Source organism: Mytilus trossulus, chromosome 13, assembly GCF_036588685.1.
Source record: "Mytilus trossulus isolate FHL-02 chromosome 13, PNRI_Mtr1.1.1.hap1, whole genome shotgun sequence".
NCBI lineage: Eukaryota > Metazoa > Mollusca > Bivalvia > Mytilida > Mytilidae > Mytilus > Mytilus trossulus.
Window position 1 is genome coordinate 10,824,327 of NC_086385.1, and position 15,867 is coordinate 10,840,193.

The 15,867-nt window shown below is 33.9% G+C and overlaps 1 protein-coding gene across 1 annotated transcript; it reads left to right on the top strand.

Annotated features, from left to right (window-relative positions):
• Nucleotides 1-5,918: 5,918 nt before the first annotated feature.
• LOC134694677 (THAP domain-containing protein 5-like) lies at nucleotides 5,919-12,975 on the top strand. The gene is made up of 2 exons (XM_063555719.1): nucleotides 5,919-6,270; nucleotides 12,341-12,975. The coding sequence occupies exons 1-2, from the start codon at nucleotides 5,956-5,958 to the stop codon at nucleotides 12,884-12,886; spliced, it is 861 nt and encodes a 286-aa protein (XP_063411789.1). The 5' UTR covers nucleotides 5,919-5,955; the 3' UTR covers nucleotides 12,887-12,975.
• The last annotated feature ends 2,892 nt before the right edge of the window (nucleotides 12,976-15,867 follow it).

The following is a 15,867-nucleotide window of genomic DNA, read 5'->3' on the forward strand; positions in this document are numbered from 1 at the left end:
TGCCTTGACAAGAATTGGAAAACATGCATACAAAGGTCATGACCTGAGATTAATTCCCAGTCAGGGTAAAGAGAGGTTAAGATACCAACAGGATTACCCAACCCATAAGTCGAAAACACACTGACAATCCCTTGACAAGAATTGGAAAACATGAGTCAGGTCATAACCTGAGATTAATTCCCATTCAGGGTAAAGAGAGGTTAAATATACCAATGGGATAACCCAACCCATAAGTCGAAAACACACTGACAATGCCTTGACAAGAATTGGAAAACATGAGTCAAAGGTCATGACCTGAGATTAATTCCCAGTCAGGGTGAAAAGAGGTTAAAGATACCAATGGAATAACCCAACTCATTAGTCGAAAACACACTGACAATGCCTTGACAAGAATTGGAAAACATAAGTCAAAGGTCATGACCTGAGATTAATTCCCAGTCAGGATAAAGAGAGATTAAAGATACCAATGGGATAACCCAACCCATAAGTCGAAAACACACTGACAATGCCTTGACAAGAATTGGAAAACATGAGTCAAAGGTCATGACCTGAGATTAATTCCTAGTCAGGGTAAAGAGAGGTTAAAGATACCAATGGGATAACCCAACACATAAACCGAAAACATACTGACAATGCCTTGACAAGAATTGGAAAACATGAGTCAAAGGTCATGACCTGAGATTAATTCCCAGTCAGGTTAAAGAGAGGTTAAAGATACCAATGGGATAACCCAACCCATAAGTCGAAAACACACTGACAATGCCTTGACAAGAATTGGAAAACATGCATACAAAGATCATGACCTGAGATTAATTCCCAGTCCGGTTAAAGAGAGGTTAAAGATACCAATGGGATTACCCAACCCATAAGTCGAAAACACACTGACAATGCCTTGACAAGAATTGGAAAACATGCATACAAAGATCATGACCTGAGATTAACTCCCAGTCAGGGTAAAGAGAGGTTAAAGATACCAACAGGATAACCCAACCCATAAGTCGAAAACACACTGACAATGCCTTGACAAGAATTGGAAAACATGCATACAAAGGTCATGACCTGAGATTAATTCCCAGTCAGGTTAAAGAGAGGTTAAAGATACCAACAGGATAACCAAACTCATAAGTCGAAAACAAACTGACAATGCCTTGACAAGAATTGGAAAACATACATGTTATAGATAATGCATATTTTAAGGTTTTTCTTGTCGTAGAACACACCGAGGGGTGTCAGGATTGAACAATATAGATATATATAGATTGCCAAATAGAAAAACAACCAAAAGACCAACAACAGTACACAAAAGTGAAAAACACAACATATAAAACTAAAAACTGGACAAAAAATACATCCCACTGAAGACATGGGGTGTGATCAGGTGCTCGAATGTAGCTATGGACATTTTACCATATCTGTGAAACCATAAAATTGTGAATGGAAATGCGGAATGTGTCAAATAGACAACAACCCGACCATAGAAAAAACAACAGCAGAAGGTCACCAACAGTTCTTCAATGTAGCGAGACATTTCCGCACCCGGAGGCGTCCTTCAACTGGTCCCTAAACAAATATATATTAGTTCAGTGATAATGAGGGCCATACTAAACTCCAAATTGTACACCCGACACTAAAATTAAAATAATACAAGACTAACAAATGCCAGCTCCTAACTTGGGACAGGCGCAAAAAATGCGGCGGGGTTAAATTTTGCATTAATATTTGCTTCTTCTTTGCAAGCCATGAGGCATTTAGAAGTAAAAGGAAGCATGCTATGCAGAGATTTGGATCAATCTGTTGCGGTAAGATCTCATGTCTTCTAGCATGCTACAACTTGGTGACTGACTATCAGGTTCAAAATCAAGCTAAGCATGTTCACATTCATATATACCACAAGAGAGTTATAGTTATATGCATTTAATTTTTCATCGGACCGTGAAACAGACATTTTTATCATGCATATTTACTTGTATTACTCAAAATGTCACTTTCTCACTTTTTAGCGCCTCTGGTCCAAATGGTCAATTAAGTGAGCTTTTCTCATCAATTTGCGTCCGTCGTCGTCGTTAACTTTTACTAAAATCTACTCCTCTAAAACTACTGAGCCAAATTAAACCAACTTGAAACTTGGTCACAATCATCATTGAGGTATCTAATTTTAAAAATGTGTGCGGTGACCTGGCTAACTAACCAAGATGGTCGCCATTGCTAAAAAAAAACATAGCCGGGTAAAATGTAAATTTTGGCGTATAACTCAATCAAAGCATTTAGAATAGAGCAAATCTGGCAGGGTATAATTGTTTATCAGGACAAGATCTATCTGCCCTGAAAAATTCAGACCAATCAGGCAACCAGTTGTTGGGTTGCTGTCCCTGAATTGGTAATTTTAAGGACATTTTTAAGCTTTTGATTATATCTTAAATAGTATTATAGATATAGATAAACTGTAAACAGCAACAATGTACAGCAAAGTACGACCTGCAAATAAATCAACGCGATCAAAACGGTCAAATGAACCCTTCAGGAGGTATTGCCCTTTATAGTCAATTTTGTAACCTTTATTCATAAATTTGGTAAATTTTTGTTTTGTCACAATATTTCGTTTTGTAACTACTGGGCCAAGTTTATTATAGAAATAATTGTAAGCATGCATCAAGAATGTTCAGTAAAGTAAGATCTACAAACACATCACCATCACCTAAACACAATTTTGTCACTAATCCTTCTGTGTCCTTTGTTTAATTAGTTATCAAAGGTACCAGGATTATAATTTAGTACGCCAGACGCGCGTTTCGTCTACATAAGACTCATCAGTGACGCTCATATCAAAATATTTATAAAGCCAAACAAGTACAAAGTTGAAGAGCATTTAGGATCCAAAATTCCAAAAAGTTGTGCCAAATACGGCTGAGGTAATCTATGCCTGGAATAAGAAAATCCTTAGTTTTTCAAAAATTTCAAAGTTTGGTAAACAGGAAATTTATAAAAATGACCACATTATTGATACTCATGTCAACACCGAAGTGTTGACTACTGGGCTGGTGATACCCTCGGGGACGAAACGTCCACCAGCAGCGGCATCGACCCAGTGGTGTAAATAGTTATCAAAGGTACCAGGTAAAAGAGGGACGAAAGATACCAAAGGGACAGTCAAACTCATAAATCGAAAATAAACTGACAACGCCATGGCTAAAAATTAAAAGGCAAAGAGACAAACAATAGTACACATGACACAACATAGAAATCTAAATAATAAACAACACGAACACCACCAAAAACTAGGGGTGGTCTCATGTGCTCTGGAAGGATAAGCAGATCCTGCTCCACATGTGGCACCCGTCGTGTTGGTTATGTGATAACAAATCCGGTAAGTAGTCTCATTCGGTAGGTCACATTAATGAAGGGGAAAGGGATTGTATTTACGACGTAAGGAACATATCCGATATCAGTTGTGCAACGGTTATTCCATAACGGTCAATATGCACATAAACCTCCTCGAAATGGTTGTAAAGCATTCTTGTCCCACTGACAGCTAGGTGTCATGATCTGACCTTGACCTCATTTTTATTGTTCAGTGGTCAAAGTTAAGTTCTTGTGTTTTGGTCTGTTTTTGAAATACTGTATGCCATATGTCAACTCTATTTGATGAGAGCCACGTTGATGATGTGTTTATTTTTTCGTTTGTCCAAACATTAGTTGAGTCAGATGGCTTTTAAATCATAAATAAAAGTATACACAAAAAAGTAAAATTGACAGAACAAAGAACAGGCAATGTGGTGAAAATTGTGCCAGACTTTACTCCGTCATCCAGTCTTCAAAAATGGAATGTGCCTCAAATGGTAATAGGTCTTTCAAACAGGTTATAAAATTTGAAGAAACATTACATTTACTTGACATGATTTATCATACAAACGTCAGAATGACATGAAAACACAAATTAATATAACATCTCCACGATGGGCAACAGTTCTCCAGCTATTTCCTCTGAAAAACAACAAAGAACTCTGCAACTTTCAACATTAATATCTACACGATTAATGTGTTCAAATTATAATCAAGAGGAAACAAATAAAAACCTAAAGACAAAACTATTACAAAATAAACAAACATACTTTAGACAATTCTACGTCTTTTAAGGCCTTGTTGATAAAAATCCAACCATAAATGCCCTCAAAATATATTTTTTTTAAATGTGATTTATATGAAATATATAGCCCCAAAAAAGGAAAAAGGCTAACTTTGAGTTATAGAGCATATTGTACCAACAATATTAATTTGCAATCAAATTTATCAGGTTTTTTTAGTATATGTCATTCAGTCACGGATCGAAACGGTATACAACAAGAATGTGTCCTCAGTACACGAATGCCCCACTCGCACTATCATTTTCTATGTTCAGCGGACCGTGAAATTGGGGTAAAATCTCTAATTTGGCATTAAAATTAGAAAAATCATATCATAGGGAACATGTGTACCAAGTTTGAAATCGATTGGACTTCAACTTCATCAAAAACTACCTTGACCAAAAACTTTAACCTGAAGCGGGACAGACGGACGAACAGACGGACGGACGGAGGAACAGACGGACGAACGGACGCACAGACCAGAAAACATAATGCCCCTCTACTATCATAGGTGGGACATAAAAAGGTAAGCAGCTGCTTAGTCTATCAAACAGAAATTTCCGTTTGATATTTTAATAGAGGTACGTGTTTCAAATAGACGTAAAGTTATGTATATATAGCTAAAACGCCTATCTTGAACTAATACGGCCGCCATCACGGAGAAAATGAATGAACTCTCGGAAATGAATGTAAAGGAGCACTTGCTACGAGATACATAAAAAATATAAAATATGATTTTTTTTGTTCGAACATCAATGAAAGTGAAATAGTGGAATAATAATTCGCTTTTAGCAGCCAGTATGGTCCAATTTTGTCAAAATAAGCTAAGACAAATTGATGATGAATGATTCACTTGCAAATATAAATAATAAATGAATAATTCGACCTCTTTGAATCCGCAACCATGTGTACATCAATTTAACCCCTCAGCTAGAGATGGATAAGTCTATATATATGTGTATCGTAAAACTTTTTAGGCTGGGTATTGATTGTTTTTTTTTATGATTTTGTTATGTATTTTAATGTATATATCAATAGGTGACACTTTAAAAAACTATGATTTAAATTATCTTTATCTTATATCTTGGTGTAATCTGCTCAGATACAGATCTAGGCGAATATGAAAAACTGAGTACAACAGCATATAGTTGAACAGGTACACATCCATGTTTGGCAGTTAAATTGCCATTGATGCACTATAAAAATAAGGAGAGGTGGTATGATTGACAATCATGAAAGTTCAAACAACTATCTACCCAAGTTCAAATGAAATAATTGTTATTTAAAAGTATAGGCAAACATACCCATGACATATTATTTGCTAAAAAAGGCCCGAAATGAAAAATAATAATTTAAACAGTTCATCTGTGAAACTGAACCATTTGTTAATTTGTTATATCGATCTGTCCTGCCTTTTAATTCAAGTTTCACTCTATTGAGGGGGGAGGTTCCTTCTGATCTCGAAATCTCCGCGTCGCCAGGTAAACTAAATTTGCGACAGTAAGACTATCGTTGGACGTCCTTAAAGCTTCAAATACAATACAGTTATCTGGCTCCAAAATAACAAATGGTTGTCTCATTTATCATTTATATTGACATTTGATTACAAATTTCATCTACTTTTGTAACTTTGAAAGGAATTGTTTAGCTAACGGATATATGTGAATCGGTGTTTTTTTATTAATAGCTCAGTTTAATACAAAGTGATCCAAATCTACGGTTCATTTCCCGCTATCGCCTGCGTTTCAATTTCGCGCCTTTTAAAACTTTTATTCATATGCACATGCGCAAGGCTAACTTCCGGATGGAAACACCGTAAACAAAAACAACTGAAATGGTGAAAACTTGTTGTGTTTACAAGTGTCGAAATCGGGCTAATTCTGTGGCAAAAGTAAACAATATAAGTTTCTTTCGATTTCCAGCAAATAAGAAAAAACTTCAAGCATGGATAAAAGCCGTGAATAGAGAGGATTGGGAACCGAATGGACACACAAACATATGCTCTGACCATTTTGTGTTCGGATGGCATAGCGACGATCCAAATGATGACAATTATGCCCCAACTCTGTTCATACAGAAAGAAAACAAGAAGCTTAAGAAATTAGGGAAAAATAATGACAAGATCGCTAGTTATAAAAGCCCAGAAAAGGTATTGATATTTAAAAACACAAAAAAGGGGGAAGGGAACATTTCAACACATTCCTGAAGTAAAATTTAACCCAATGAAATGTCCAGGTCAAAGCAGAGACCATTAGACATCAGAGTAATCTCCGACTAAGCAGAGACTAATCAAACTAAAACTATTTTTCTTATCACTGCTGAGTGTGTTTTCGTCATCAGTGGAAGTTGCATGCATTCCAAAACCCATCAAACTGAAAACAGGTATAAACCCACTTTTTCTATCATGAGCCCAACCTGTAATAGGGACAGAAGAATTTGGTCTAACATGGACCTTATGTTATTCCTTGAGGCATTTGATAGTTTTTTGGGGGAGGCGGAATTTAACTTCTGTTCAATATTTTATATTGTTGACAATGCTATGGTTGATAAGAAATTGTTTACTCATAATCACATTCCTTCTATTCATGGTGGCGCTTTATTGTTCCAAGACGGTTTATGGGGATCTCCATGGATGAAAATTTAATGATGGAGGAAAGTTCAGCATGACCAAATCCCATGTCTACTCCGAATCCGGGTCCGTAGGCCCTGATTCACGTTCGCCTTACTACGTGTTCGCCCTGATACCTGTTCGCCCAGGGTCCATTCGCCTAGATTTTTATTTTTTTCTATTTGTCGCATAATTTTAAGTATTTGAACAAAATATGTTAAAGTTTGTTACAAATTGACAGAATATTTATATTGCCGCAATCATTTTATCATTTTCTCTTTGATTTACAGAGTAGAATTGGTATACAATGTATTTCTCTTTATTGATATTTGTTAACAAAATAATTGTATTCAGTCAATCATGAATGTATGCAGTATAACTTTGACTAGGACTGTCTCCGAGTATAATAATGAACTAGTTGTAAATCCGTTTCATGATTTACAGTTCGTACATTATTGTGTTTACTAATTTCAAGCTGAACGTACCCAGGGCGAACATGTTATTAGGGCTAACGATCCCGATACCGTCTACTCCTTGGAGTGATCTTAATCCTTTGATCTCTGCATTTCCTTATAACAATGTACAAGTAATGGTGAACAGGCTGATATATCATGTATTACTTTTATTGCTTATTTTATTTATTTCTACATAGAATGACAATTATTATGCCCCACCTATGAAAGTAGAGGGGCATTATGTTTTCTGGTCTGTGCTTCAGTCTGTTTGTTTGTTCTACTGTCTCGCTTCAGGTTAAGGTTTTTGGTCAAGGTAGTTTTTGATGAAGTTGAAGTTGAAGTCCAATCAACTTGAAACTTAGTCATGTTAGTACACATGTACCCTATGATACTTTTTTCTGAAGAAAATTCTTGAATTTTATTCATATTAGAAGAAGTTTACTTTATTTTCATTGCTTCCTTCCAGGAAATTCACCCGACATATTTTCCGTATGCAAAGTGATCTCAGTGTGACCCATCTCGTAAATATCTGGTGATCACAATACGCATGGATTTCCTAAAAATAAACTTTTATCTGAATTTACATGTTAAACACATTCTCAATTTCCATTTTTTTGTTGTTGATTTTTTGTCGATTGTTGACAATTGTTAAACTTCAGCTTCAAAACCTGAACCTTAATTACCTGCCATATTTTCACAACAACACAACATTGCCTGATTGAAAAATTTTGACGAATATACGAAATTTACACGAAAGAAATGATAAATTCATGCACAGAAGACTAAATTTATGATGTTTGTATGCATTGGTTCAAGAATTGTAAGAACATCCGGGTCCGTAGGCCCTGATTCACGTTCGCCTTACTACGTGTTCGCCCTGATACCTGTTCGCCCAGGGTCCATTCGCCCAGATTTTTATTTTTTTCTATTTGTCGCATAATTTTGAGTATTTGAACAAAATATGTTAAAGTTTGTTACAAATTGACAGAATATTTATATTGCCGCAATCATTTTATCATTTTCTCTTTGATTTACAGAGTAGAATTGGTATACAATGTATTTCTCTTTATTGATATTTGTTAACAAAATAATTGTATTCAGTCAATCATGAATGTATGCAGTATAACTTTGACTAGGACTGTCTCCGAGTATAATAATGAACTAGTTGTAAATCCGTTTCATGATTTACAGTTCGTACATTATTGTGTTTACTAATTTCAAGCTGAACGTACCCAGGGCGAACATGTTATTAGGGCTAACGATCCCGATACCGTCTACTCCTTGGAGTGATCTTAATCCTTTGATCTCTGCATTTCCTTATAACAATGTACAAGGAATGGTGAACAGGCTGATATATCATGTATTACTTTTATTGCTTATTTTATTTATTTCTACATAGAATGACAATTATTATGCCCCACCTATGAAAGTAGAGGGGCATTATGTTTTCTGGTCTGTGCTTCAGTCTGTTTGTTTGTTCTACTGTCTCGCTTCAGGTTAAGGTTTTTGGTCAAGGTAGTTTTTGATGAAGTTGAAGTTGAAGTCCAATCAACTTGAAACTTATTCATGTTAGTACACATGTACCCTATGATACTTTTTTCTGAAGAAAATTCTTGAATTTTATTCATATTAGAAGAAGTTTACTTTATTTTCATTGCTTCCTTCCAGGAAATTCACCCGACATATTTTCCGTATGCAAAGTGATCTCAGTGTGACCCATCTCGTAAATATCTGGTGATCACAATACGCATGGATTTCCTAAAAATAAACTTTTATCTGAATTTACATGTTAAACACATTCTCAATTTCCATTTTTTTGTTGTTGATTTTTTGTCGATTGTTGACAATTGTTAAACTTCAGCTTCAAAACCTGAACCTTAATTACCTGCCATATTTTCACAACAACACAACATTGCCTGATTGAAAAATTTTGACGAATATACGAAATTTACACGAAAGAAATGATAAATTCATGCACAGAAGACTAAATTTATGATGTTTGTATGCATTGGTTCAAGAATTGTAAGAACATCCGGGTCTGTAGGCCCTGATTCACGTTCGCCTTACTACGTGTTCGCCCTGATACCTGTTCGCCCAGGGTCCATTCGCCCAGATTTTTATTTTTTTCTATTTGTCGCATAATTTTAAGTATTTGAACAAAATATGTTAAAGTTTGTTACAAATTGACAGAATATTTATATTGCCGCAATCATTTTATCATTTTCTCTTTGATTTACAGAGTAGAATTGGTATACAATGTATTTCTCTTTATTGATATTTGTTAACAAAATAATTGTATTCAGTCAATCATGAATGTATGCAGTATAACTTTGACTAGGACTGTCTCCGAGTATAATAATGAACTAGTTGTAAATCCGTTTCATGATTTACAGTTCGTACATTATTGTGTTTACTAATTTCAAGCTGAACGTACCCAGGGCGAACATGTTATTAGGGCTAACGATCCCGATACCGTCTACTCCTTGGAGTGATCTTAATCCTTTGATCTCTGCATTTCCTTATAACAATGTACAAGTAATGGTGAACAGGCTGATATATCATGTATTACTTTTATTGCTTATTTTATTTATTTCTACATAGAATGACAATTATTATGCCCCACCTATGAAAGTAGAGGGGCATTATGTTTTCTGGTCTGTGCTTCAGTCTGTTTGTTTGTTCTACTGTCTCGCTTCAGGTTAAGGTTTTTGGTCAAGGTAGTTTTTGATGAAGTTGAAGTTGAAGTCCAATCAACTTGAAACTTATTCATGTTAGTACACATGTACCCTATGATACTTTTTTCTGAAGAAAATTCTTGAATTTTATTCATATTAAAAGAAGTTTACTTTATTTTCATTGCTTCCTTCCAGGAAATTCACCCGACATATTTTCCGTATGCAAAGTGATCTCAGTGTGACCCATCTCGTAAATATCTGGTGATCACAATACGCATGGATTTCCTAAAAATAAACTTTTATCTGAATTTACATGTTAAACACATTCTCAATTTCCATTTTTTTGTTGTTGATTTTTTGTCGATTGTTGACAATTGTTAAACTTCAGCTTCAAAACCTGAACCTTAATTACCTGCCATATTTTCACAACAACACAACATTGCCTGATTGAAAAATTTTGACAAATATACGAAATTTACACGAAAGAAATGATAAATTCATGCACAGAAGACTAAATTTATGATGTTTGTATGCATTGGTTCAAGAATTGTAAGAACATCCGGGTCTGTAGGCCCTGATTCACGTTCGCCTTACTACGTGTTCGCCCTGATACCTGTTCGCCCAGGGTCCATTCGCCCAGATTTTTATTTTTTTCTATTTGTCGCATAATTTTAAGTATTTGAACAAAATATGTTAAAGTTTGTTACAAATTGACAGAATATTTATATTGCCGCAATCATTTTATCATTTTCTCTTTGATTTACAGAGTAGAATTGGTATACAATGTATTTCTCTTTATTGATATTTGTTAACAAAATAATTGTATTCAGTCAATCATGAATGTATGCAGTATAACTTTGACTAGGACTGTCTCCGAGTATAATAATGAACTAGTTGTAAATCCGTTTCATGATTTACAGTTCGTACATTATTGTGTTTACTAATTTCAAGCTGAACGTACCCAGGGCGAACATGTTATTAGGGCTAACGATCCCGATACCGTCTACTCCTTGGAGTGATCTTAATCCTTTGATCTCTGCATTTCCTTATAACAATGTACAAGTAATGGTGAACAGGCTGATATATCATGTATTACTTTTATTGCTTATTTTATTTAGTTCTACATAGAATGACAATTATTATGCCCCACCTATGAAAGTAGAGGGGCATTATGTTTTCTGGTCTGTGCTTCAGTCTGTTTGTTTGTTCTACTGTCTCGCTTCAGGTTAAGGTTTTTGGTCAAGGTAGTTTTTGATGAAGTTGAAGTTGAAGTCCAATCAACTTGAAACTTATAGTCATGTTAGTACACATGTACCCTATGATACTTTTTTCTGAAGAAAATTCTTGAATTTTATTCATATTAAAAGAAGTTTACTTTATTTTCATTGCTTCCTTCCAGGAAATTCACCCGACATATTTTCCGTATGCAAAGTGATCTCAGTGTGACCCATCTCGTAAATATCTGGTGATCACAATACGCATGGATTTCCTAAAAATAAACTTTTATCTGAATTTACATGTTAAACACATTCTCAATTTCCATTTTTTTGTTGTTGATTTTTTGTCGATTGTTGACAATTGTTAAACTTCAGCTTCAAAACCTGAACCTTAATTACCTGCCATATTTTCACAACAACACAACATTGCCTGATTGAAAAATTTTGACGAATATACGAAATTTACACGAAAGAAATGATAAATTCATGCACAGAAGACTAAATTTATGATGTTTGTATGCATTGGTTCAAGAATTGTAAGAACATTATTTTTCACCGGTCATTCGTTTCTTATTACTTTAAACCAAATAAAAAAAAGCAAATTTAATGACATATAATATATCTAAACAATCTATTTTTTTCGCGACAAGTCGAAAACAATTTTTTTCTTTCAATTTTAGCATTACATATAGTGACAGCTGAGGGTGAAACAAACAAATTTTTTTTCTCAGAATCAATGACAAATTATTTTTTTCTCTAAAAAATGGAAACAAACTTTTCCAAAAAAAACCATAGCCCCCCCCCCCAGAAAATCAAATGGTTGCTGCTTAACTTTGTTAACAGAAAACAACATTTATATATTTAATACACTTTTCTTTATAAAAAAAGAAAAGAATATGTACATGTAAACAAACCAGGTATTGCCATGAATAATATATATATTAAGCTTTTACAAATGTAAAACAATATTAACTTTAGTTATCGCTATTTTGTGCATTTTTCCTTTGATCTTTTTTTGTGATAATTTTCATATCATGCTTCTCGCTTGAGATGGAAAAATTATCGCTAGAAACTAAGGAGGCCAGGAGACATTGAAATTGACAACATCGTCATAGGTAAAATAGCGATAAACAGAATATCATTGATCATCTCAACTCGATTGCTTTTCTCACTTTCGCTGTACCAAAACCAATCTCGTTGAGATAATCAACGATAATCTATAAATATATAATTTATTTAATCATAAATTGCATTTTTTTTAAAGAGTACAGCTTCAGTAGAACAGATAACCAACTTCTCCGATGCCTTTAGCATGTTAACCAGGGGAGATAATCCATCATCGAGCACAGACTCTGCAACAGACCCACCATGTGACTACCTCAACACAGAACTAGTATATCCAGATCACCTCAAGGACCACTTATATTGTAAAGCTGTACCTTGGCCTGGTCCTAAACGAAAACAGAAACATAAAAAGTCTCAAACTCTGAGCCGCGAATCTGCAGCGGAAACCCTTTTATCTCTTTGTCAGGTTCAAATGCCAAATAGTGATGACTCTAGATCAATGAATGGAGATATGCATTATTCAAGTTTTAATCCTGAACATCATACAATTAGTAACATTAATCTTGAACATCATCAGTGGACAGAGTGTATTTCAAATGAATTTAAAATTCATAATGACAATGCACAACATCACTTGACTCTTATTTCTAAACTTGATAGTGAAACCGAAAATTCAAGTACTCATGAAAGTATAGAAAATCCTGAACTTCATACAGTTATAAATGAACTTAATCATCATATATGAAGTAGAGTTATAAAACCTGTTTATAAGCCATGTTATTTACAATAATTCATTTCAGTTGTTAAATCATAATTATCATATTATAGTTTCTGTTTCAACATGTTCAAGTTCAAAAGTCTTTTTTTCACTCACATTATTTTTTTTGTCAAACAATATTATAAATATATATACATGTATTTAAATGGAACCACTTCCCTGAGATAACCATCATTATATATAACCATGTTACCATATATTGTTTTGAAGTTTCCATCTGACATAAATCACTTGCCCTCATTCTCCAGGTTAAGGGAAATAACTCTTTAAGTCTTCAGTACATTTGTCAACCATTTTCATAAATATATTCTAAGCTTCTAGGATACATAGATATAGGAAGATGTGGTGTGAGTGCCAATGAGACAACTCTCCATCCAAATAACAATTTAAAAATTAAACCATTATAGGTTAAAGTACGGCCTTCAACACGGAGCCTTGGCTCACACCGAACAACAAGCTATAAAGGGCCCCAAAATTACTAGTGTAAAACCATTCAAACGGGAAAACCAACGGTCTAATACACTATTTTCAATCTGTTTCAGGTAAATGCTTAAAATACGTTGATGAAACTTGACTTTTACAAACACATAACTGATTTAAGGAGTTATCTCCCTGAACCAAGGTCTAACACCTTAATAATCATAAAAACTTTGACTGGTTGACAAAAAATATAAAAAAATCAAGAAATTTGAACAAGAATAATGCCATTGCAGGCTGTAAATTCAGAAATAATTGGGATGTTTTTATTATTGCAAAAAATGTGACTTGCTTGTATTCGCAATAATTTTAACAAGCATTTTTAAATTGTTTATATGAATTCAGCAGGAATTTTCTCAAAATTGCAAGAATTAAAATCGCATTTCAGTCTAAAATATTTAAATGTTAGTTGTATTTTATTATAATACATGTACATAACATATATAAAGGTTGAGAGTGAACAGTGATGGGGCAGATAACAAATGCACACAATAATTTCTGAATTTACAGTATACATGGTATATAACAGTTTGACAAACCCTATTTTGATTTCTCTGTACTGAGTGTGTGGTTAAAAAAATGATTGTCTGAATTTTGAAGAATTACATCCTTTAGGTGTTCTGTTCCCCCTTAAGTCACAAAGAATATTTGATGATAACATTGTTATAGTGTAGTGTTATAAGTAAACAATTTACATTTTTTTTTAGTTTAGCATATTTAATGATTCACTTATAATTTAAGTATCATTCTAATGCAACAACGTTTGAAACGTTCATTTTGATTGGATAATGTCACTTTCTTACATGGCATCAATTGACAATTGATGCTATGGGAGGTACGCGCAAGCGTAGACGGCATATGTCAGATTTTAAATACATGTTTAAACATTGTTTTCTGTCAGTTTCATTAGAATGAAGATAACAATATTGTATTTTAAGCTCCGACGGCATCAATTTGGGATTTGATGGTCGCAAATACCTGTTTACTGTCTGCGCTAACGCGTCGCCAGTAAACTTAATTTGCGACCATCAAATCCCCAATTGATGCTGTAGGAGCTTGAAATACAATACAGTTATTTCCTAATTGTACATGTTGTATCATTGTCTATTTATTAATAAGTAATACTTTTAACCTTTACATGTGTATTTCAAACCCCTTGTATTTTCCTTAAATTATCTGCGCAGAACTATTATAAAAGAGTATTGTCAAATTTCAGTCTCAAGTGATGAAAGAGTTTCAACACTTTTTAAAGACTTAAGTGTCTACTTCAGTCGAATAAAATAGTGTCATGTAAAAGTTTTAAACTGATTAAGTCTTAACAGGCGCTGAAATTCAAGCTTGAATATGAAAAATCTATCAAATATGCTATAATAATAATCAATATGTCACTTTTCAGATGGTTCTTGTCAAAAAAGAAAGTGGCTGCATCCATGTTCACTCACAACCTAAATATATATGTGTTATGTATCATCATAATCATCAAATACAATTTACATTAAAATATTAAGAATGAACACAAGTGCTGCCTGTACTTCCATTTAAGATAGAAACTGTCATAACTTTAATTCAAATGCTAAAATTGTGAATATTTCAGTAATTAGTCATGACTTAGTGATGCTAGTACCCGATATACGTGTATTGTATTGTAAAAAACAGACCATATTTTATGTAGCAGAAGTATTCAGAATTCTACTTTCCAATGAATAGCTTAAAGTTTATGTTTTAACAATTTTGAAAAACCGCTATATTTTGGGTCAATAAAGGGGTCTTTCTGCACCTACTCCTTTACTCGGTTACTATTATCTTTCTATTTGAGTAATGCTTTCCCCTTTAACTTAAATATTATTCATTTGCCTGTAGCGGGTCTCATTCACTCGCTAGGGGTCTAAGCTTGATGTGAGAATATCCGATTTTTGTAATTGTGACACATGAAAGTCAAATTATTGTGCCGTAAAAATGGGAAATGAGTTCTAGCTGAACATGGGAAACTACAAAAAAATTTAAACTGCTTACTTACATGTGTGTGGCCTTATGTCCAACTGGGGATGAAGAGGATAAGTAATTAAGTACTTACATAGTGTAAGTAGGATACTCCCACCCCTTAAGCCCACCCCTGTAAAGAAGTGTCAGTTTTATATGATGTTCACATATCAGGCATGCAATTAAATATCTAGGGCAAAACAAAGAAAGATTTAGATATAAGATTGGAATGCAGAAAGTAAGAAAATCACGGGGTGGCTTCTGAAATTTCTCTTCTGGTTATAATAAAAAAAGAACTTACTTACACCTGATTACTTAACTTAAAATTTCAGGTCTTCACATTAAAAAAACCCAGGTTGAATGTATTTAAAATGACCCTGTTGCAGGTGTTTTTGTCAAAAATACCCACCTCACCTTTAGAAATGAAGAAAGGAGAACACTGTTTTGTTGCATATTTATGGAATCTTTTTAAAATTATTTATTCTATAAAA